General features: G+C 48.8%; 1 protein-coding gene across 2 annotated transcripts in view; it reads right to left on the reverse strand.

Moving 5' to 3' along the window:
• Positions 1-22405, reverse strand: part of Ntn1 (netrin 1) — a 199053-nt gene that overhangs the window by 175370 nt on the left and 1278 nt on the right. The window contains exons 1-2 of one of the 2 annotated variants that reach the window (XM_031350910.1): positions 9883-10235; positions 8369-9450 (exon numbers count right to left, since the gene is read on the reverse strand). In XM_031350910.1, coding sequence (XP_031206770.1) covers positions 8369-9386 — 1018 coding nt within the window. In that variant the 5' untranslated portion in view covers positions 9387-9450; positions 9883-10235. Of the gene's footprint in view, positions 1-8368; positions 9451-9882; positions 10236-22405 lie in introns of those variants that run through there. The other variant, XM_031350911.1, reaches the window with a different exon arrangement.

Consider the following 22405-nt stretch of genomic DNA (forward strand, 5'->3'; position numbering starts at 1 on the left):
AATTCACCATTGAATGAATGGGTCTCTGGCTCTGGACATCAGGGCAAGTTTTCATAAAGTTACATGAAGCTCTTTTGGCTTATTGCAGGGCTAGGACTCAAACCCAGGACCTGTTCATGCTAATCAAAGTCTCCCTCAATTACACCCAAGCCTGAGCATAAACTGCGTATATGTATGTTGCAGGTATATATACATGTTTATATGTGTGTAGACACATATGTGGAAGCCAGAGACGGAATACTGGGTGTCTTTCTCAATGGTTCTTCACCTGTTATAGAGACTGCATCTCTGGAGCTTACCAAGTCTACTAGACAGACTGGCCAGTGAACTCTAAGAATCCTCCAGTCTCCACCTCCCCGGTCCTGGGAATACAAGCTTGGCCATGCCCAACATTTTACATGGGTTATGGGGATATGAACCCAGGCCCTCGATTTATATGACAGGCATATCTTATCAACTTAACGCTTCTTCCAAGCTCCCTACTTGTGTGTGTGTGCATGTGCGTGCGTGTGTATGTGTGTGTGTGTGTGTGTGTGTAGAGGGGGTGTCTGTGTCGGGGGCGGGGGGGGGTCTGTGTGAATGTATGCCACATGTATGTGGGTGACCATGGAGGCCGGAAGAGGGCATCAGACCCCCTGAAGCTGGAGTTACAGACAGTTGTGAGCTACTTGGTGTGGGTGCTGGATGTGGAACTCTAGTCCTCTGGGGAAGCAGCAAATGCTCTTAACCACTGAGTCATTTCTCCAGCCCCATAAACTTTTTAAAGGCAAATTAAGAGGGCTGTGGAGATGGCTCTGTGGTGAAAAGCACATACTTCTCTTTAGAGAACCCAAGTTTGGTTCCCAGCACCCACACTCCCAAGCAGCTCACAGCCACCTGTAACTCAGTTCCAAGGAGATCCAATGCCTCTGACAGAGTTTCTCTGTGTAGCCCTGGGCGTCCTGGAACTCTCTCTGTAGAGCAGGCTGGACTCAAACTGTCTCTGCCTCCCAAGTGCTGGGATTAAAGACATGTGCCACCACCACCCAGGTTAAAAAAAATTAAAATAACAAAGCAAATTAAAATGTATCTCTAATCTACTTGCGGCTGGCTCATGTTTACAATCCCAGCACTCAGAAGGTGCATAGATTACACAGAAGTTTCAGGCTGCCCAGGTTCCCTACAGTGACCTTGTATCAAAAACCAAAAGTAAACAAACACATCGAAAACCTAGTTCTGAGTTTACAATAAAGATACGTTTTGAAACAAGAGTAAGAAAGATCATGGGATTAGTAAGGTCACTCCAACTCAGCAGTCCAGTCTCATGACAGCAGACAGCTCTGAGGCGACTGTCCCTGTCTAGCACACTGGCCTGGGCAGCTCACTTCTTCCCAGCTCCATTCAGAGCAACAGTCCCCGGGAGTCATTTATAATAGGACACGGCTTTTATGTGATCAGCCTCAGAAACAAATACCTCTGATACCCCCTGCTCTCTCCGATGTGCCCTGCAGACGAGTCCCCACTTGGTCCCTGTGTATACAAACTGCCCTTTGGTGGCAGCAACATCTGTTTTTGAAAGGCTTCTGTCCCTTGTGGCAATCTGATTAATTGAACAAAGCACACAGAGAGTACCTCGCACAATGCCTGGTTCTCATTGGGGGTTTGTGGTCTGTCTTCAGGACTCAACCTGACAACCACCTGTGAATGACCGGCCTAAACTGCGGTTCCAGGGCCACCCAAACCAAGGCTCGCCCTTCCCAGGCTTCCAGAAGACAGGCGAAATGCTGCATGCTACTCTCTTAAGTATAAGGCTTAAGTCCGGAACAGTTCAAAAGCACCCCAAGACCTCTTGTCTCCCCATAACAAAAGGTGCTGCAGAGAAACCCAAGGCATGTTACTTCTGAAAGAAAGAAAGAAAAGAAAGAAAAAATACTGGCTCACAAAATATCCATCCTTGTGTATCCACAGATAAGGCTGTCTTATAATCCAGTTCCCCGGAGAGCCATTTATTTTGGTGCAGCCAGTGTGCATAGCAGACACTGTAGAAGCCATCAAGATAACGCGAATAACAACCCAGTGGACGTTTGAAGTGTAAACATAAAAGTCTATTAAGAATACAATGTTGGTTTAATCCCAAGACAAAAAATTTACTTAATGAAAAGCACAACTCATCTCTAGAAGGAAATATCGATACCAGCTGTGGGCAGCAAACGGGGGAGGGGGGATTCCTTCCAGGGAACGTCTGCATCGCAACCCACTGCCTTTCCAATATTTACTCTGGACATAAAGTCTCAAATACTTTTCCGAGGATCTCATTTTTCTCCAGGAGGAGGAGGTCAGAGAGAAGGCTGGGCAGGGCTAAAAGGAGAGCTCGGCAGAGCCTGAAAATGCAGGCCTGCGGGCCCCAGGGGGTTGGCCCTGACTTCCCGCCTCCCTTCCCTGCACAAAGCTGGGGGCAGCCTCCTCACGCACCAGGCGCTAATGAGGACCCCAGCTGAGACCTCACTCTGGCTGCCTAGGGCCTCGAGAATTCAGTGACAGTGACAGCCTTGTGCTGCAGACTGTCCTGACTGCATCAGACTGACAGACAATCAGACTGAACACCACAGTCTCCATCGAACACCTTTTTTTAGCAACACTTTTAGCTACTTCCTGGTGTGTTCGTTTGTTTTTCACCATATTAAAGAGCGGTAATAGGATGATGAGCTCTGGGGTGTGAGGATAGAGGTTTTTTGAAAGAGGATTTTTGGACTACCGGTTTTGTTTCTACTTGTTCCTTTGAGAACTAACATGGGTGCTGAGTTCAAGGCTTGGTATTGGTGGGCCTGGTGACACACAACTTTTAGCATCCGGTATACATAGGAGGCTAACACAGGGGAATCAAAGGTTCAGAGCCATGGCACTGAAGAGGTAGGTCGGTAGGTAGTTAAGAGTTCTTGTTCTTGCAGAGGGGCATGGGTTCGATTCCCAGCACCCAGATGGTCCCAAAGCACTGTAAACATGCAGGCAAACAGAATAAAACAAAGCAAAAAACTGCTCATACACATAAAAAAAATAAAGTAATTAATTAAACAAATAAATAGCACCTTTTAAAAGGTTTTTTTTTTTAAGTTTAAGGTCAGCTTGGGCAATTTATCAAGACTCTGTCTAAATAAGAAAGAAAGAAAGAGAGAGAGAGAGAGAGAGAGAGAGAGAGAGAGAGAGAGAGAGAGAGAGAGAGAAAGGGAGATTTGGCCTCAACATAGTGGCAAATGCCTTTTCCAGAGCTTGGGAGGCAGAGGCAGGTGGATCTCCGAGTTCGAGGCCAGCCTGGTTTGCACAACAAGTTCCAAGACAACCAGAACTACAGAGACCTGTCTCTGTAGTTTTTAAGAGACCCTGTCTTGGGGCTGGAGAGATGCCTCAGCTGTTAAGAGCACTGACTGCTTTTCTAGAGGTCCTGAGTTCAAATCCCAGCAACCACATGGTAGCTCACAACCATCTGTAAAGAGATCTGACGCCCTCTTCTGGTATGTCTAAAGACAGCTACTTACACAAACTTACACATAATAAAAGACCCTGTCTCTTAAAAACAAAATAAAAACCAAAAAAGGGCCAGCTAGGCGGTGGTTAGGAGACTAGAGGAACCTGCCTTCTATCCTTATGACCAGAGGGGAGGAAAACCTAGGAGGCACATGGTGTAAAGAGAATTAACTGAGCTAGTTGTCCTCTGACCTCCACACACAAATAAACATAAGCTCAGCTTGGTAATGAGGCACTTACCAAGCATGCGCCAAGATGCAGGTTCAATCAATACAAACAAATACCAATAGGTAGATCAATGGATGGATGGGCGAATAGATAGACAGATAGATAGGTAGATAGACAGACAGACAGTTCAATTTTACTTCTCCAAGCTCCCACCAGGCCCACTGGTTATCACAGAGGAGAAGTTATCTGCAACTTCATGTTTAAGTATGCATTAATATAATACAGTAACAGTATGGTATATTACAAGCTAACATACCTAAGGAAACAATCTCCAGTTCTAGCAAGAAGTAACAGGTTGTTCTGCCTTTCCTCCTCTGTGTAAATAACACACGCTTATTCATTCTTTCAATCGCCCATGCAGCCATTCTGTGTGGATGCAGCTCAGCACGCACATGCAATAAAATGCAAGTGCAATCAAAGGGCCGGAGGCCCAGCTTTGCCACCTACCAGCTCTGGGCTTTGAGTAAACCATGCAATGTCTCTAGGCTATGGTTTCCTCATCTCTAAAATAAGGACAATAATAGTGCCCATTATTTGCCGAGTCACAACGATCAAATAACTAAATTAATGTGAGTGCTTGGCAAAGAATAAGCCCTCAAGAGTTAATCATCATAATGACAGTAATTATAATAATTACTATGAGTATTAAAAATATACACTCTTCCACATCGAGGTGCCAGGCTCTGGACGAGCCAGCAACGATTTTTGGCCTTCTGATATGGCAAGGGTCTTTAGTGGGGCATTGGATTTTTTTTCATGGTAACTCCTCCAACATAATTCCCCTTGCTTGATGAACACTAAGGGTGCCCCAAGCACCCTTACTTGCAGCATTGGACTGCACCCCCCCAAAGCCATGTTTAAACAATTATGAGCATTATGTTGCAGGTACCCATGACCATAGGAGGCCAGGCTAGCACAGTGCTCATCTTGCAAAGGCGTCTTTTGTGTGGGTTTTAGGTTACAGCTAAGCAATGTAAATCCATAGAGTGAGTCGAAAAACGAGTTTTCATAATCTCAACCTGTCACAAACCAAGCAGAGGCTCACGTTGACATCCCCACAGTAAGATTAAACATCATGCTTCATCAGGCACTAAATGCTAACACAGCTCCCACGTCAGGGAGACACTGATTAAAACCGATGTCAATAACTTATGAAACACAATATGATCTTTAGATGCTCTTTTTGGAAAAAGAGAGAGAGAGAGAGAGGAAAAGAAGACAGAGAGAAAGGGAGAGGGAGAGGGAGAAGGAAGGTCCAGACATCCAGGTGGTTTAAAACTGTTCATGCATTTTCCCTTCAGTGTACACTGACACACACACACACACACACACACACACACACGCACCAGGCATGGGTGCTTCTTTACACAGTTGATGTATATGCACATGTGTATAAAAGCATGTGAACGCTGCTAATACATATGAGTGGAAGAAAACATATGGTTACTCTGCTGAGAGCTGTCCAAGAGGTAAGTGTATACTAGTCTTCTCTTTCATATTATTTCAAGAACCCCTTCTGTCCAGAAGAAATCCAAAATTGCATTTAAGACGTTGGCCTTCACAGCTGCCTGCATTTACCCTGTGGAGAAACTTGCCTTGAAGCAATACTGAAATGAGAACTTGGCCTGAGAAAACACAGGAAACATACACACTGCTTAGGAATCTCTAAGTTCCTGGGCCTCCATGGAGGACACTCAGTAGTCTCAGTTCCTAGGGACCTTGTTGAGGAGGGAGCGGAGGCTCATCTAGGGAACCTCTTATGCCTATTGAGGCCTATTATAAATCATATCTTATTACTTCTTAAAGAAAAAATCAGAACAGCATGGTGATGCTGCTTGATTTCATCAAGACTGATTTTTTTTTTAATTAAAAAAATTGCAATCCTTTCCCTTAATTGTAAATAGTCTGGGCAGCTTCCTTCGTGTGTCAACAGTGTGAAATTCACAAAATGGACTTATGTTGAGGGGGCGGGAGTCTGGGTTGCTGGAGGTACAAAGTTACTCTGTGAAGGATTTTAATGCTTCTCCTAGCACGGTGCCCTTCAGTATCTCAGAACACCTGTCAACTACTCATACATTCCCATATCTCCACTTCAGGGCCTTTTCATAAAAAGCTGGACCTTTAGCTGTAAATCACTCCTAAATTGTCCTTGTTGGCTTTCTTTCTAACAGAATGATGGAAAAATCACTAGAACTTCAATTAAGACTTTATGGCAACTTCAATCTGATGTTCCCAGTTCTATCTACAAGGTATCAGAACATCTATTCAAAAAGGAAACTATAAATAACTTCAACAGAGTTTAGTCGGCTTGGCTTTTATGAAATGACTGAATAATTGGCAAGATTTAAAGATGCTTTAACTACGAAGAATTAAAATAACTTCAGTAAAACCCCTGAAAAAATATTGTTAGCCGATCATTTGTCATGTAGATTATGTACTTACTAGGCCTAATTAAACTTTTTGAACAAAAACCACTTGCTAATTACATTAGTTAATATGTTGATTGCTCAACTTGGCACAAAAAGGGGGATGGGGGGTCAATCCAATTTGTGTGTAGTTAGTGCTTTGGTGGAAATACAAAAATCCTAAACTGGAGAGATTATTTCAAGTCCAGGGCCGTCATTATAACAAATAACAGGTTGTGTTTTCAAAACCTAAGTGACAGAGAGGGGTGGGAGTGAGGGGTGATCAATACCACCGGTGGGGGGACCTTCACACTAGTAATACTTTTATAGCACAGATCCAGATGATTCACACCAACGTACCCACTCACGTTTGTCCAATTAAACCCTGCTGGAGACCGCATCTTTCACATGCACATACAAACTAAAACTGATAGCAAGACCCTGGGAATCCCTTTAAGTGCCAATAAAGGATTTTTCCACACAAAAGGAAGAAAAGAAAAGAGGAAAGGCAAAGAGAAGAAGAGACGGGGTGGGGGGAAAAACTAACATTTCCCAGGGAACTGAACAGATCAAAGCCACTTTCTTCTCCAGGCCGACTACTAAGTCTGCAAGCCACCACTTTGCAGGTGCTGAAAAGGCTCTTCTCACTGGAAGCTAGTTCTCCCATCCCTTGAAGGTTAGGAGACGCACAGTTAGGTCCGCAAAGGCTGGGACACGCTGCATTTTTAAATGGGAGGCCCTGCAGTGCAACAGGGGGCACAGGCGCCTGCAGACCAGGGCTCCAGCCCGGGCCTCTGTGCTTCGACCCTCCGAGACATGTTTTCCATTCGCTTGCTCAAAAGCCTGCATCCACAGTCATGAGGCACAAACTATTCGACAACAACATGACACAATTAATCAGAACCAGACTTCAAAACGTGTGTTTGTGGGGACCAGCAAACTCTGCAATGTGACTCTGAGGGTGAAGCGATTGAAGAGACTTGCAATGGCTCTCTGGGGTTGGGAGGGAGAGGAGGGAAAAATCTGTATGTTCACAAAAGATGCACACCAAATGGCACATTATGGGCTAAATGATTTTCATTACAATCACTGTCAGATTTAGACATTTACATCTAATACTGAAAACGTGCTCTCTCTCTCTCTCTCTCTCTCTCTCTCTCTCTCTCTCTCTCTCTCTCTCTGTGTGTGTGTGTGTGTGTGTGTGTGTGTGTGTGTGTGTGTTGGGAAAAACTGATGCCTGGGAGTTTCTGCATCAACAAAGTTGTACAATTCAGAAGTAGAACATATCCTTTTTCATCCTTCTTTCTGACACAGGAGTATTCACCAAGTCCCGGGTTTGTCAGATTTCTCTTTCAGGAATTGAAACTTCATTAAAAATCGAGACGCGGGATCCTTAGTTAATTCAAAACTGCTCAATTTCATGAAACCCCAGAGCTAACAACAACAACAAAAAAAGCCCCAAATAAACAAAAATAAAACAAAACAAAAAACCTGGTAGACTTCTTTTTGGAGGACCAGGACTGAATTAGTCTAAAATAGTCACTGAGGTCTCCTTTGTAATCTGTAGATAGCAATTAATTGAAATCACATCACTCTCCTTTTGCTAACACGAACATGCTGTTCAAACGAGGGGGGGGCGGTAAAGAAAAAGAAAATCAAACCATAAAAAGAGAATTGGAGGGTGCAAGAGTGACATTTGCTTGGTACCCAACTGGTTCCAAGCTGCAAAGAGCTCTCTGCCTTCTCCCAAGGGATTCGTGGTTGTGGCTCTGGAACATCCCCGGTCCCCAACCGCGCGCCCAGCTGCAGCCTTAGGAAAGGGGGATGGGGCGGAGGTGAACCCCAGGCACTAAGCAAACTGAGAGGAAGGCAGTGAATGTGTTTCCGTTTGGATCTGGGGTTAGAAAGACCTGTCGGCAAATTTTCTCCAAACCACTCCCTCCACCCCGGACCTCCTGGGGCACTTCACTAGCCGGCTCTCTTGGTTTCGAAGTGGGTAAGAGGATGCAACACGGCTGTTGGCCGAGCGCACAGACCGCTCCGATCTCACCCCTCCCAGGTCCCATACATCCCGGAAAGTGCGTCCCGCAGCAATTGTAAGGTCCCTGAAACCCACAATCCCGCGATGCTCGGATTCGTGGCGCCGGCACTCGGGAGAACCCGCCGCTGCAAGGTCCAGGAGCCCCCGCCCGCGTCTCCACCCACCGCCCGCGGCGCCGCGGCGCCCCACTCACCCACGCACTCGTTGGCCTCGCGGGCCGTGGCGCGCTGCCAGGGCCGGTCGTAGTGGAAGGGCTTGCAACGGTCACATTCAGGGCCGGCTGTGTTGTGCCTGCAGTCACACACCAGACTGTCGTCTCGGTCGCGCACGCAACGCGCCGCGTGGCCGTTGCACTTGCAGCGACCGCCAACCTGCAGGTCAGACACTGCATAGTAATAGGAGTCGCGCGCCAGCTCCGAGTCATCCTCGTTCTCGTCGCCAAACGTGTGCAGGCGGCTGAAAGCCACGCGGATGTCGGTGGCCGTGACCCAGTCCTGCAGCACCGGCGAGTTGTCGAAGTCGTGCGCCGAGGGCCGCCCGTCCAGCGTGCTGAAAGCGATCAGCCCGCCCGAGAGCGGGCGCATGTCGGTGTGCGAGTCGGTGCACACCGCCTCCTGCTCGTTCTGCTTGGTGATGGGCGCGCGGTGCGGCCGGTTGTACATTTTGCGGCACTGCGTGGAATAGAACTGGAAGGGCACCCACGTGCGCCCGTAGTCCATGGACTTGTAGATGGCCATGGACTCCGGCCGCGGCGAGCAGAATTGCAGGCTCACATAGGTCACCTCAAACTTCTTGCCGAGCGACAGAGTGAGCGTCACGTTGTGCGGGAACTGCAGGTAGTTCTCAGACTGCCAGCACGTCAGGTTGTGCGGGTTGTTGAGGTCGGTGAGGAAGGCGGGCGGGTGCGCTTTCTTGGGATCCGAAGAGTTGCAGAGGTGACACGAGCGCAGCCGCTCCTCGCCACGCTCGCTCACCACGCAGTAGCGCGCCGGGGGCCGGCCGCAGGTGCTGGACACGCGCACGTCCTTGCCGAAGGCCGCGTTGACAAAGTCAGGGATGCAGCGGCGCGGGTGCCCGTTCTCATCCGAGCAAGGATCGGGCTGCGCCGCCTGGCCGGCGAACATGCTAAGCCCGGGCCCGCCGCGCACCGCGCCTACCAGGCAAGCCACCGCCGCCAGCGCCGCCAGCGCCTCCCACACAGCGCGCATCATGCCGTGGCCAGCTTGCCCCGGCCCCGCCGCGCCGAGGAGTCGGTTCGCCCGCCGCACCAGGCGCCTGCGGAGAGAGGGGGGGAGCCGCGCTCAGCCAGCCAGCAGCCAGCCCGTCCCGAGCCCAACAGCCCTCGGTGGAGTGGCGGGCGAGTGCCCCGCTCCCCGGGGCACCAACCCCGAGACTGCCCGCTTCGCTCCCCCCAAAATCCCGGGGGACCCCGAGCGCAGGGGCCTCCTAGCCTGCACCACCGCCCGCGCCCCTTCCTCCTCCCGGCTTCCCCAGCCTCCCGGCCAACCGAGGAGCATGCCCGCGCCCGTCTGCCCATCCGCAGCTATGCCCGTTCGCCTTGCTCCCTTAAGTCTCGGGCGCAGCAGGGCTCCGGGTCCCCCAATCCCGCAAGGCTCAGCGTCCCTTTCTCCTGCCACCTGGGGTCCTTCAATAAATACCCCTTCCCTAGTCGCGTCCCCGCTGGGGACTCCGCGTAGGAGACTTTACCTCTAAGTGATGGCAAAAGAGAAAGAAAAGTTTGCCTGGCCCCGGCCGGGGAGCCCGCGCGCCGGACGGCAGAGAGCCTCTCGCTGGCGGCTAGCAGGCGCGTCCTGTCTCAACGCGGGCTTGCCAGCTCCATGCCCGGCGCGGCCGCCGCTGCCCCAGCCCCGGCCCCGGCCGCCACCGCCGCCGCCTCTTCCTCCCGAGTGACGACGCGACCGCCCGGCTCTCGCCGCGGTCGGAGTGCTGCCCTGCCCGCGCCCGGGGCGCACACACACACTCACGCTCGCTGGCGCGCACTCACACACGCACGCACGCCCCCCGAAGGCTCCGCCGCCGCCCGCCGCTGCCGCTGCCGCCGCCGCCACCACTCACGCTAGGAGTGGGGGGCGGAGGGGAGCTCGGGGGCGGGGCCGCCGGGCGGGGCGCCGGCCAATAACGTCGGCAAGCAGCCGCCCGCTCGCGAGCAAAGTTTTAACCCCGGGAAGAAGAAAGTTAAAGCCAACGGGCCCGGGATGCTCCAGAGGGCGAGAGCGAGCGGGTGGGAACCTGGGAGCCGGAGAAAGAACAGCAGAGACAAAGAGAAAGCGAGAGGAGCGCCCGGGGAAACCCCGGAGAGGGGGCAGGGCCGGCGCGCACCCTGTGGGGGTGGGGTGGGGGCGAGAACGGCTTTCTCCCTCCCGGTCCCAGCCAAACACATCTGTGTTTGTTTTCTTTTCTTCGCCGAGGTCCAGCCTTCTTCCAACCCAGCCTGGTGGCCCTGGTGGCACGGTGCACAGGGCCTTGCCCCTATGGGCACTCGGCTCCAGAGGCATGAGGAGGAGGAACTGGAAAGGGATGTGAACCCTCAGCTCTTTACTCCTGCCTGCCCCTTGGCTCTAAGGGGATAGCGGCAACAAGAGGCAGCGCCTAAATCTCAAAGAGTTGTCACTGCCTTAGGCCCATTTGTAAGGAACAAAATTTTCTTTTAGGCCTGGAAGCTGCGGTAGACTCGAGGCTTAAGGGCCAAGAAGCTTGGACGCACCTGGATAGTGGCCTACTCAGGTCTATCCTGAACTTCAGAGATGGGGCCAGTTCAGTCCTCCCGAGGTCCCCGGAAGCTAACTTCACCTCCTAGATCTTTTTAAGTATTCCTAGGGAGATTCCCACAATAGCTTTGCATAGTACCAATTGACTCTACTTTTCAGTTAAGGACTTTGAGGCCTCAGGGGCTAGGGATAACTTCCCCAAATCTCCGGCTACTAAAAAAAAAAAATAATAATAAAATAAAAATAAAAATAAAAAATCAAATATCAAATCTGGATGCAGTAATCTGGGTCCTAGCCTGAGGCAGTGGAGTTCTCCTGTGGGTGGTGTGCTCTTGACACCAGCTACTCTGGAGGGCAAGGCTTGAGAACTATCTTAAACCCAGGGGTTCAAGGCCAGCATGGGGAACATGCCCCATCTCAAAGAAACCTAAGGTTTCTCACTACATTTGTCTAATGGATAATCTCACCCAATTACAGTCTCATGGGGTGTCCTCAGGCCATCCAGCCTCTGGCCTCCTTCTCTGTTGCCTTAACAAAAGGACTGTGGACACGAATGGTAACCTTTGACTGTCTTGCAGCTCCAGCCAGAGCTCAGAGGTGAGAATCTACGGGGCTGTGAGCTTGAAACATAGTTTCTGTTAAGTTTCTTTCTCGTTTAAAATGTGATTCAATAACAGACCTGGCCCAAGGGCTTCCTTGCTTCAGTCATCATTAGCTCTCTTGCCTGCCTCATTCTGTTCCTCCCACTTTCATAGACTCCCTAAGAAAGGGCCTGGAGGATGAGCTGACCCAGCTCATTCTCTTTGAACGAAGGCCCTTCCTCCTGGTCTTCCTGAGAGCTGGCCACCCAAGCCAGCTCTTCCAGGGAGGCAAGCCAGCCACAGCCCAAGGAAATAAATCCATGTCATTGTGGGGACAGTCTGGACTCACCCTTGGTCCCTGGGGTTGTGTTTTAGCTTTGCCTGTTTATGTCGTTTACCACTCTGTACTGTTTATTTATGCCTTGCCTTGTGGTAGAAAGGACGGCAGGTGAGTTACAAGGGTACTTAAAGCATGGCAAAATAACATAAATCAGAAATGAGGTGGAAGGGGCTAAAAGAAATGTTTAACCATGGTGGACTTTGACATCTCAGTGGTATGCTGGAAGGAGACGGGACACTTGGAAGAACACAGTTTGAAGCCAGAGTGCCTGGATCCAACTACTGCCTCTGCTGTGTGGCCTGGGTAAGCCTTTGCAACTTTCTCAGCCATAGCTTTCTTCTCACCTCTAAAAGGGGGATGCCAATATCTCTACCTCATAGGATCATGAGCATCAAATGAGTTGACACACAGGAATATTGCAACTTATAGTACATATGCTTACATAGTGTATTTGCATAACAACTCAAATAACCTGCTACATATATGTCTCTGTAAGGATGGGTAAAACCAGGGCTGGGATGTAGCATTCTGGTAGAGTGCTTGCTTAGTATGCAGAAGGCCCTTGCTTCAATTGCTTACACTGTGTGAATAAATAATCACATATACAGAAAGCCAGCCACACAGTGGATAAAGAAGCATTATGAGTTTATCAGTATTAAATTGCTGAAGTGACACAGAACATTTTAATTACTTCAAGAATGTTTAATTATGTGGTAAGAGTTTCATGACATTGGAAAAACAAGGACAATCTAGTGTCCATTTCTTTTTTTTTTTTTAAGCATTCATTAGAAGACATTGTTAATAGTGCTTATGTCCTGAAAGGGAAATCACTCGTGATGTTGGCTTATCTTTGCTGATATGTTCTCAGTTTTCTGTGATACAATAGGAAGGGAAGCTAGAGAGAAAAGGCAAAGGGAAGACAAAATAGACGTGGGAATAATGCCAAAATTCACCCTGGGATGGCCTATTTGCCTCCTGTGGGTGGGCGACCAATTTGTTCCTAAGCTTTCCCCCGCAGCCAAAATGAAAAGGAGACCATGTCCCTGACACAATTCCCAGTGTCCATGAGATAAAAACAGAGCTATTGCTCAAGAGAATTACAACTCTTCTTGGTACTAAAATCAGACAGGAATTTCTCCTGGGGGGCCTCATAAAGGGAACACAGTGTGAGGTAAGGAGCAAACTAATACTCACAGCCCTGAGCTCCTTGGGGCAGATGCTGTGGCGGGCCCTGCATACAGGCAGATGGCATCGCACCAGCACAAGGTCAGGAAAACACATTCTGTCCAGGAGGGGTGGAAGAGGGACACATGGACACATCGGGGTGCTTAGCTCCCTGACATCAGTCCATCTTGGAGCAGCCAAACGATGGGAACACGTAGTTTTTTGCCTTACTGTTTCTGCAGGGCGCTTGCGACTTGCAACTTGGAGAGGCACTGAGTCTGAAGTTGCCCTCCATGGCTTGTGGTTTTTCTGCAGTGCTAGACCAGTGGGAATAGGGAGAGAGTGCTTTTTATCATAGTCATTTAAAGCCTAACTTGATATTCTCTAGTTTCTTCCTGCTAGGCAAGACAGTCCTCGAGCTGCAATCTAATGGGTCTGGATCTTCTGGAATATACTAGAACTTCTTTCTTTACCTTTATTCAAAATCCACCCCCACCCCACACCCTGCTCCGCTCTCTCCTAGGCAAAATGGTCCCATTTCTTTCTTTCAGTGATTTCATAGGACTTGGATTTCTGACCAGCCTGCAGTCTCTCCCAGTACACTCTCCGGTTGTCAATGTCCCTTTCTGAAGCATGCTGCCTTTTGAGGAGGAGACAAATGAACAAAACAGATGTCCAAGTGTTCCTTCTCCAAGTGGGGGTTATAAATACACCCCAGGAAGGCATGTCGGGCTCTGAGCAGCGGGATCCAGGGCACAAATGAGTTCAAAACAACAGAGGAGCTCTTGGGTGAGAAAGCAAATTCCCAGGTGTTCCGTCAAGGAATGCATTAGGAGGGAGGAGCCACCATCCCGGGCTTACAGCCCTCCCTACCTGCAAAGCTCAAGGATGGAACAGGCTAGGAAAGGGAGAGCGAACGGAGTGATGTAGAAACTTAGGGGTGGCCTGAGGAGAAGAATCTGGGGACTCAGGCATCCAAGCAACTGATGAGCAAGAGTGTTGTAAAGGAATGAGGTTCAGTGATCACCGCCCCTTGCCTTGAAGGTCAAGATAAGTTCTGAAGGGGAAAAAGCCATTGGTGACCTTGACTGGGCATTGCTGTGGAGTGGTGAGGACACAAGCCAGTCTGCCTTAGATTGTGGAAGTGAAATCGAGGTGAGAAAGGAGAGATAGCAAGTGTGGACAGCTTCCAGTAAGCGTGTTGACAAGCGGTAGGAAAAAAAAGCAGGGCCTAGCAGGGAGGTGATATGGGAGGACGGCAGGCCTGGGCTTTCCATTGTTTATAAGACTATTCAGGACGTGCCTTATGTGATAGAAAGGAGCTCGCAGGAGAGGTGGCAATGTGATCAGTCAGGTGGCCCAAAAGCTGCCCAGGTTTCAATGAAATAGGAAGTGACAGGATCAGCTGAGGGTGGGGACAGGGCTGTCACACCGGAGGTTTGAGGGCACTGGGATTGCATTATGTCCTTGTTCCCTAAGATAAAGACAATGGCTTGCTGGGAAGGATAAAGAGCCCACTGAGCTTCATGATCATCTGGAAGAACGGCAGTAGATAAGAGCCCCCACAGTCCTGGGACACACACATAAATAGAGAACCTCTGCAGCTCCTGTAAACCTTAAAAGGCAGCTCTGCTGCACGATCATTTGGCTAAGAACTAACCATATGTAGTTATTTCAATTGCAGCATCAAGAAATTCAAACCAATGCCATTTAAAGTGGTTGCTCAGTTACCTCCGCTTTGGAAAGGACTGCTAAGGCGCGTTCTGCCCTCTCTGAGACTTCTGGACAAAGCTAAGGAGAGGATTCAGGAAGACAAAGAAACATGGTGAGAGGTTACTGAGGAGGCCTCTATCCAAAACTGGATGCCAGAGCTCAGGACTCCACAGATGGAGTGTCCCCGAGGCATGATAAGGCCTGTGAGGACCAGAGGGGGACAGGAGGGTCCCTGGAAGGAACAATGACTTAAAGACAAGGAGGTCAAGGTATTACTTATGTTGCAAAGACACCCATGCTAAGTATCAGGCTAAGGGAGAGTCCCAGGTGTCACCCAAAGTAACAGGTAAGAAGAAGGTAAGAAGTGGAATAGACCTAGAGTGGATGTGGGAGAAGTGTTAGAAACAGGACAGCCTTGTGATGCTGGTCTTAAAGAAGCAGGACTCTTTTGGGGTTTGTTCCTGATGTTGCTCTAATAAAGATGGAAGGAGTGTAGACTGACTGAAGAGGGTAACCAGCCCTGCCTTGAGCATCAAGCATATGTAGTATGGAGCAGAAAGAATACTGCAGGAGGAATGGGGTCTCCACAGAGGTGGGCTGTGTGGCAGTATACCACAGGCAAAGGCAGTCAGTGAGCAGGATGAAAATTCAAAGGAGGATATAGCCAAGAGATGGGGCACAGAGAGCCAAGGGACTGGGAGGAAGAGGGCCAGGAGGCAGAACAGACCTCAGAGGAGGGAGTTGAGTGGCCTTCATCTCCTAAATACCCAAGAGCTCTGTCTTATGCGTTTATCACTTTATATTTCAGGGTTTTATTTCAGTGTTTGGGATAGAGACCAGGGTCTTACACATGCTAAGTCAGCACTCTACCACTGAGCTATCCAGCCCAGCACACAGGTCCTACTTGTTTGGGGTTTTGAGACTAGGTCTTACCATGTAGCCTAATCTGGTCGTGAACTTGAGATCTTCCTGTCTCAGCCTTCCACGTACTAGGATGACAGATATGAACCACTATTCCCAGTATGGTTTTTACCTTTGAAACCAAGCATGTGCCGTGCCTACTGGGTGCACAGTTCCCTCATGGAGCCCATGAGCAATCACAAGCTTATCATCTTTGTAAGATGTGAGTTAGGATTTTATTATTTCTATTTTAAAGGGAAATAATTAACCCATTGTGGGTAAGGATAGGAACAGATGTTGGAACTAAAACAGTTTTATTGGTGCTGGAGAGATGCCTTGGTGGTTAAGAGCACTTGATGCTCTTCCAGAGAACCCAGGTTCAATCCCCAACAGCCACATGATAGCTCACAAACCATCTGTAACCCCAGCTCCAAGAGATCCATCTCCCTTTTCTGAACTCCATCCATGGGCGCCAGGCACACGCATGGACATTGACATCCGTGCAGACAAAGCCCTCACACATACAAAATTAAACAGACCCTAATTTAAAAAAAAGAAAAGTCTAAGTTGGATAGTGGTGGCATACCTTTAATTCCAGTGTATGGGAGGCAGAGGCAGGAGGATCTCTGTGAGTTAGAGGCCAGCCTGGTCTACAGAGTGAGCTCCAAGTCAGCTAGGGCTACATAGCGAAACCCTGTCTCAAAACAAAGCAAAACAAACAAAACAAAACAAGTCTGATATGGGAGTGTAGGGGCTGTTAGCACCTATGGGCAAGGTGGGAATGTTGAAGCCTCGATCCTGGAAGAGGAGAGAGGAGTTTGTGGTCTGCCAGAAGTGTGAGCTTTGGCCTGAATCCACAGGACTTTTCAGCATCTCTGTGCTGCAGGTGAGAAGACAGACCTAGGGGACCTGGTTCCTGAGACCCCAATATGGCCAGGAAATTATAACCAGAGGCAAAGTGGAGGCATCTGGCCTCTCTAAATTGATCGTGTTCCCTTGAAAAATACAAAGAAGTTGGTTTAGGCTAAGGTTTGATTCATGTTCACCAACTTGCATTTGGTGTAACTTTAAACAAGTTGCTCTACCCATATAGAAGAATTGCTTTAATCATTTTGAAACGGAAGGAACCACATCCGATTTTTATAGGCCTATTATAGGGATTTGAAAAGTGAGGATGTTTCTTATATGATAGGCTTTGGTTTGGTGTGTGTGTGTGTGTGTGTGTGTGTGTGTGTGTGTGTGTTGGGGATCTAATATAAGGACTCACACATGCTAGGATAGTGCTACACCCAAGCCCCAGCCTGTTTTGTTTTTAATAATTGCAACCCTCAGATCTACTTGCCAGATCTCTCAGACTGGAAGAATTGGGGGTGTCCTTTCATGTCGAGCCTTCTGGAGTCTGGCTCACCAGTCTGGCTACATGGGCACTGCTCAAGGGACTTGCAGGTCCCTGGAGGGTTCTGGAGAGGAAGTTAGAACGCAAGGTACAGGCCTGTGTGATGTTCAGGGCTCTGGAGATCCCTCCTTTACTGGGGTCCTTTGTGAGCATCTCTAGGTCAAGCCCCACCTTGGGCAGGCTTCTCGGTTGAGGATTCCTGAGTTGAGTTGAGCACAGAAATCAGTACAAATCCCAAATCCACCCAATCCTTTCATCTACCAGGGCTCTTTGAAGGAGAGAAAATGCGTGTGGATAAGAGAACCCAGCAGATGTCATTTATTTTCATTTGCAAAAACACTTTTGACAAGATCCCACCCTAAGTCCTCCTAAAATAAAGAAACTGGGTCACAGTGGGGGAGGCTTTGTCATGGATGGGAGAGCCTCCTGGAGGAAGGAAACAAAGGGTGCAAATGAAAGGATAGGCCTGGGGTAGAGGAACTTGTGGGGGGCCATGAGCATAGGGCTGGGATTCCACTCATTAACATTTACAGCGGGAGGAGAAGGTGCCCCGGCTGAGACTTGCTGGCTTAGAGATGACCCTGGAGTGATGCCACCTCAGACACGATGCCTAGACAAACATCCTGGGGGGGTTGGACCCAGGACACAAACAGGTGTATCTGGGTACAAGTAATTTGAAAAAGAATGGAAGGTTATTAGTTAAGATGGGAAAAGTGTTCCTTCAAGATTGAATACAAACTGCTCCCTTAAGAACAGACTCCACCCAGGTGCCTGTTGCCATAGTTCTTCCCTGAGCATCGTGGTCTTGCACTCTACAGAACATTTAGTGTCTCTGGCCCCTGGCCTCTAAATGCCAGTAGGTTCCCTCCACATATGCACACATGCACACATGCATGCCACATACTACTCACATTTATCAATTGCCCTTGGAAGAGACACCCCACCCCCTATTCTCATCCACTCAAAATAGGCAAGTAAGGCTTATGGTAAATACAAGATACAAAAGGAACTAGTAACACTGGTCTTCACACATCACTCAAGTTCTTTGGATCCTCTTGTTATAGGCAGTGGTCTCCCCTTACTGTTCCTAACCTCTCAATGCTGAGTTCCGAGCTTCTGGAGCGTTGCTCTTTATATTCAGGTATTGTGAACCCATTGGCTACAGTTCAGTTGGAAGCATCCTTCCTGATCCAGAACCCTGTCCCAAGTGAATGAATGGTGACTTTGGCATTAGAAAGATATTCCCTGTGAGGGACTCTGGTGAACAGGGACTTTGAGAGTCCCTCACTCAAGGTTGTTTATAATCTGGGATCAGAAACCCTCCATTCTTCCAGTGGGGTCAGAGAACTCCCAGAGGAGGAGCCTTGATGACTTGTAACTGCTGGGTAGGTGATACACGGAGCAAACAGAAGAATATATCACAGACCAACCTGGGGGTGCAGGCCAGAATTCTCAAGGGTGTTACTGTGTAAGGTCAGTGGCAGGCCTTAGTGCCTCTTCTAGTGTCCATCCCCCCTCCCGCCCCCCAGATGACAAAGAAGGAAGCTAAGACCAGGAAGACTGAGCAAACTACTTCAACACTGATATTCCCAAGAGGTGATTCTAAGCCATTGAATAACTTGTGGGTTACACATCCAACCCCACCCAGAGAACACCTGCTCTTCTCTCCTTCACTGCTAATTTAGGTGTGTGTGTGCAAGGGTGGGGGTGGGGGTGGAGGGAATCATGAATTTGATGGGGAAACTAGTTCTTTTTTATTGAAAAATGGTGACATTAGAAAGTTTCTATGTTTAAAGGTGTAAGCTTCTGTTAGCCACAAAATTCAATTATATGGAACCACTTAACTCGCCCCAAACGTCAGTAAAATGAGGTATCACGGGTTTATGTATCACATGGAGAAAGTCTAGAGACTTGACTCCAGCGGGCAGTGCAGGAGGAGAACAGACCCGGATTCTGATTCCAAACAGATTGGGTAAGTACATGGACATTTCAACCATAATAAGGTGTCGAAGGAAACTAGGATTGGTGGAGGGGCAGGAGGGAGCCCTTTCCTCTCACTGCAGAAGCTGACATCAGCAAGGCCACCATGCCAGCCCCAGAATGATGCCAGAGACTACACACAGCTGATGGATAAAGCTCAGCCTAGGAGGCCCCTGCCATGCCTGAGGCTGAGCACCTGGCTTATGGGGTCTCACAGGGAACAACTTGGGTGGTCAGCAAACCCAAAATTGTGCACCTGCATTAACATCCCGAGATTCCGGGGAAAGCACTCCACCTTCCTAAGCACAGGCTTCCTCTAGGAAAAATAAGGGTAGAAACCCTCTTTTCTGTCCTCCCTTCTTCCCTTTCCTCTATGGGTGTCAAGAGGCTGAGGAGCAAAGCTCAGGGATTAAGTTCTTGTCCAGACGGTTGATTAGTCTCAATTGTCAACTCATTGAGAACTAAAAATCACCTGGGCAAGGAGATTCCAGGCACGGTATGCGAGGGATTATACTGATTAGATTAATGGAGGTGGGAAGAACCACCCACTGTGGGAGACACCATTCCCTAGGCTAAGATTCCCTGGACTGTGTTTTTTTAAAGTGAGCTGAGCACAAGCATTTGTCTTTCTCTGTTTCTTGACTCTGGAAGCAGTGTGGCCAGCTTCCTTAAACTCCTGCTGCTGTCCCAAACTGTGAGCTGTGAACTGTGAGCCAAGCTGAGCCCTTTCTCCCTTAAATTATTTTTGTCAGGGAATTTGTCACAACATCAGGAGAAGAAACTTATATACCTAGCAAGCCGAGGCACTAGGTGTACTTTCTAACCCTAAAAAGCAAAATCACATTCCAAAGATGTTGAAGCGTCAGAAGCACTGATCAATTTTAATTCATGGAGAACCATTTAGCCTGGCATTACTGCCATCCATAAGGGGCCACTCTCTTGAGAGGGACACAAACTACCCTGGACAATTGGAGATCATTTATGGGAAATGATGACAGACATCACAGAAATTGGACAATATTATTAATAAATTATTATTAATAAGACAATGAACCTACGTGGTAGATAACAATAAAAAAAAAAAGTCCTATGCCACTAGGAACTGGGGAAGTCACGCTGTCACAACCGACAACCATAGCGACAGCTAACACTTTTGGCACACTTTGCTCACTGCTTGGAAGGTTGTGGTGGTGGTGATGGAGAAGTTGGCTGAGATTGTCTTAGGGAAGTCAGAGATGGAGACCACAAATTGGGTTCTAGGCCCCAGGAATGGCCACTCATTCGTGTATCCTAAATACCCAGCGTGGAACTTTGTAGACTAGGCTCCAAAAAAAAACCCTATTTGCTAAGTGAACTTAGAAGGGCCCAGCTAGAATGTCTACATGTATGGAACACGGATTTCTTGGTGTCCTGGAGCATACCTGGAGCCAAGCCTATTGGGTCTAATTCAGTTCTTCCTCTAGGAACTATTTTTTTCCATCAGTTCTTCACTGACATGGCAAGTCTCAGCTTTGCCAAAGAACTTGGATGACCTTCGGAAATCTCATCCTCTGTGATGTGCACAGATGTGTCCAATGTCCCTTGGCTCCAGGATAGGGAGGATCCAAACTCTTTCACCAGGAGCCAAGGCTCCTTTCTTGTACTGGGCAGCATCACCTAGCATACCAAGGGCTCCAGAGACCATTGCCTCCTGCCTGGGCCCCCTCCCCTAAGATCTGATTTTCTCATCATCTGGATAGTCTCAGCAACTCACAGCAAAGGGATGAACCAAGCTGACCTTTCTGAAGGTTTGTTTAAAGCAGAACAATGTTTGTCTTGTCCAAACACTATGAATTACTCCTGAGGATCCTGCCCGGTTTTACAATCCACAGCTACAAATGGCTTACATAAATAGGGACTTGTCCCTCCCCTGCCCCCTCTCCACTCCTAACAGTTTTTTTTTTCTTCCCCCTGCCCACTGCCTTTCACTTTTCTAGTTGTTCTGCCACCTCACACCCTCTCCTCTCCCGTGTCTTTCTGTCCCAGTGTGGTTAAAGGTCAGGTGCTACATTTCCTAGGCCATAGCTCACACCTGGATTATTGCTGGCCCAAGTCCCACTGTAGTTAGCTTCTCTGTCCCTGCTACGGACAGGTTTCCCTTGCTAGGGGAACCTCTGAACACAGCTGTACTGTCTGTGCAGTGCCAGCAGTGTGCAAGGTTAGCATGCTGTTTTGGAGGACTCAATGTCCAGCTCTCTTTAGTAGTTTCTAGAAATAGGCTCTACTCATTATGCCACCAGTCTGCTTTTGCTGATCAAATAAGAGCTATGGAAAGCAATTCAGAGTTTGTGAGCCTGGAAGAGAGGCATCTTCCAAGAAGAGCCCAATGTGAGCTGCATTTCTTTAATATGGCCCCTGTACCACCCGTGTCAATATTTTGGGGAAGTTCATTTAAAATGTGGTGCTCTAGGCCAGTGAGATGGATCAGTGGATAAAAGCACTTGTCATCAAGCCTGATGACCTAAGTTTGATTCCCCGGCCCCCACATAGTGGAGAGAACTGCCTCCCACGCACGAGTTGTCCTCTAAATTCCATATGCAGTGTGTGCAGGCTACACAGAGGAAAATATAAATGTAAAAGCCTAAGTGTATACAGATTTAAATAAATTAATGTGGCGTTCTGACTATGCCCTCCCCCGGACCTAGGGACCCTTAGAAGGCAGTTTGTAGTAGAGTTGGAGTCTAGTACCCAGTTGTAGCAAGGAGTGGGCGGGGCCATCTTGAAAGAAAATGCGGGGTTGCTAACACTCCAAGGAGGTGTTGGTGAAGACTTGGGAAGATGCCAGGGGTGTGTGCTCTCCGGGCTGGTGGCTGGAGGTGTGGGTAGTGTGTGGGATCCTTCTACACGGAGCCTCCAGCACTTGGGGCCAACTGTGATCTCATTTACCCTTGTTTTGCAAACGAGGAAACTGAGCCTCAGAAGGGAGGAGTGACTTGCAGTCAGAAGTTGGTGAGTGGCATGGAATTCCATCTCAGGGCACACCCAGGGCCTTTCCAGAACTTACCCCCCCCCCTTCCTCCCAGCCCTTTCTTTGCTGGCCCAGCCTGTGAAGGAGCCAAATCTACCCAGCCAGGTGGACACACAACGAACCCTGTCCTCTGAAAAGTCAAGTCCCAGAAACTTCCCTCTGGATAGAGAAAGACAGCCCTCTCAAGACCCCTGCTCGCGGTCATTAGGGCTGCGACTGGGGCGCAGGATCCCGTCGCACCGGAAGACAGGGAACACAGCCAGAGAAGGCCTCAACATTCAAACCACAAGGCTTGGGGGAGGGGGTCAAAGTGGGAGCTATTCTTAAGAAGTCACTTAAAGAAAAAGCCCTGGCCCCCGAGAGAACTCTATGGTCCAGGCAGAAGTGCCGAGCTGTACAGATGTCAAGAGAATTCCTATT

The sequence above is a fragment of the Mastomys coucha genome, unplaced genomic scaffold (genome assembly GCF_008632895.1).
Source record: "Mastomys coucha isolate ucsf_1 unplaced genomic scaffold, UCSF_Mcou_1 pScaffold5, whole genome shotgun sequence".
Lineage (NCBI taxonomy): Eukaryota > Metazoa > Chordata > Mammalia > Rodentia > Muridae > Mastomys > Mastomys coucha.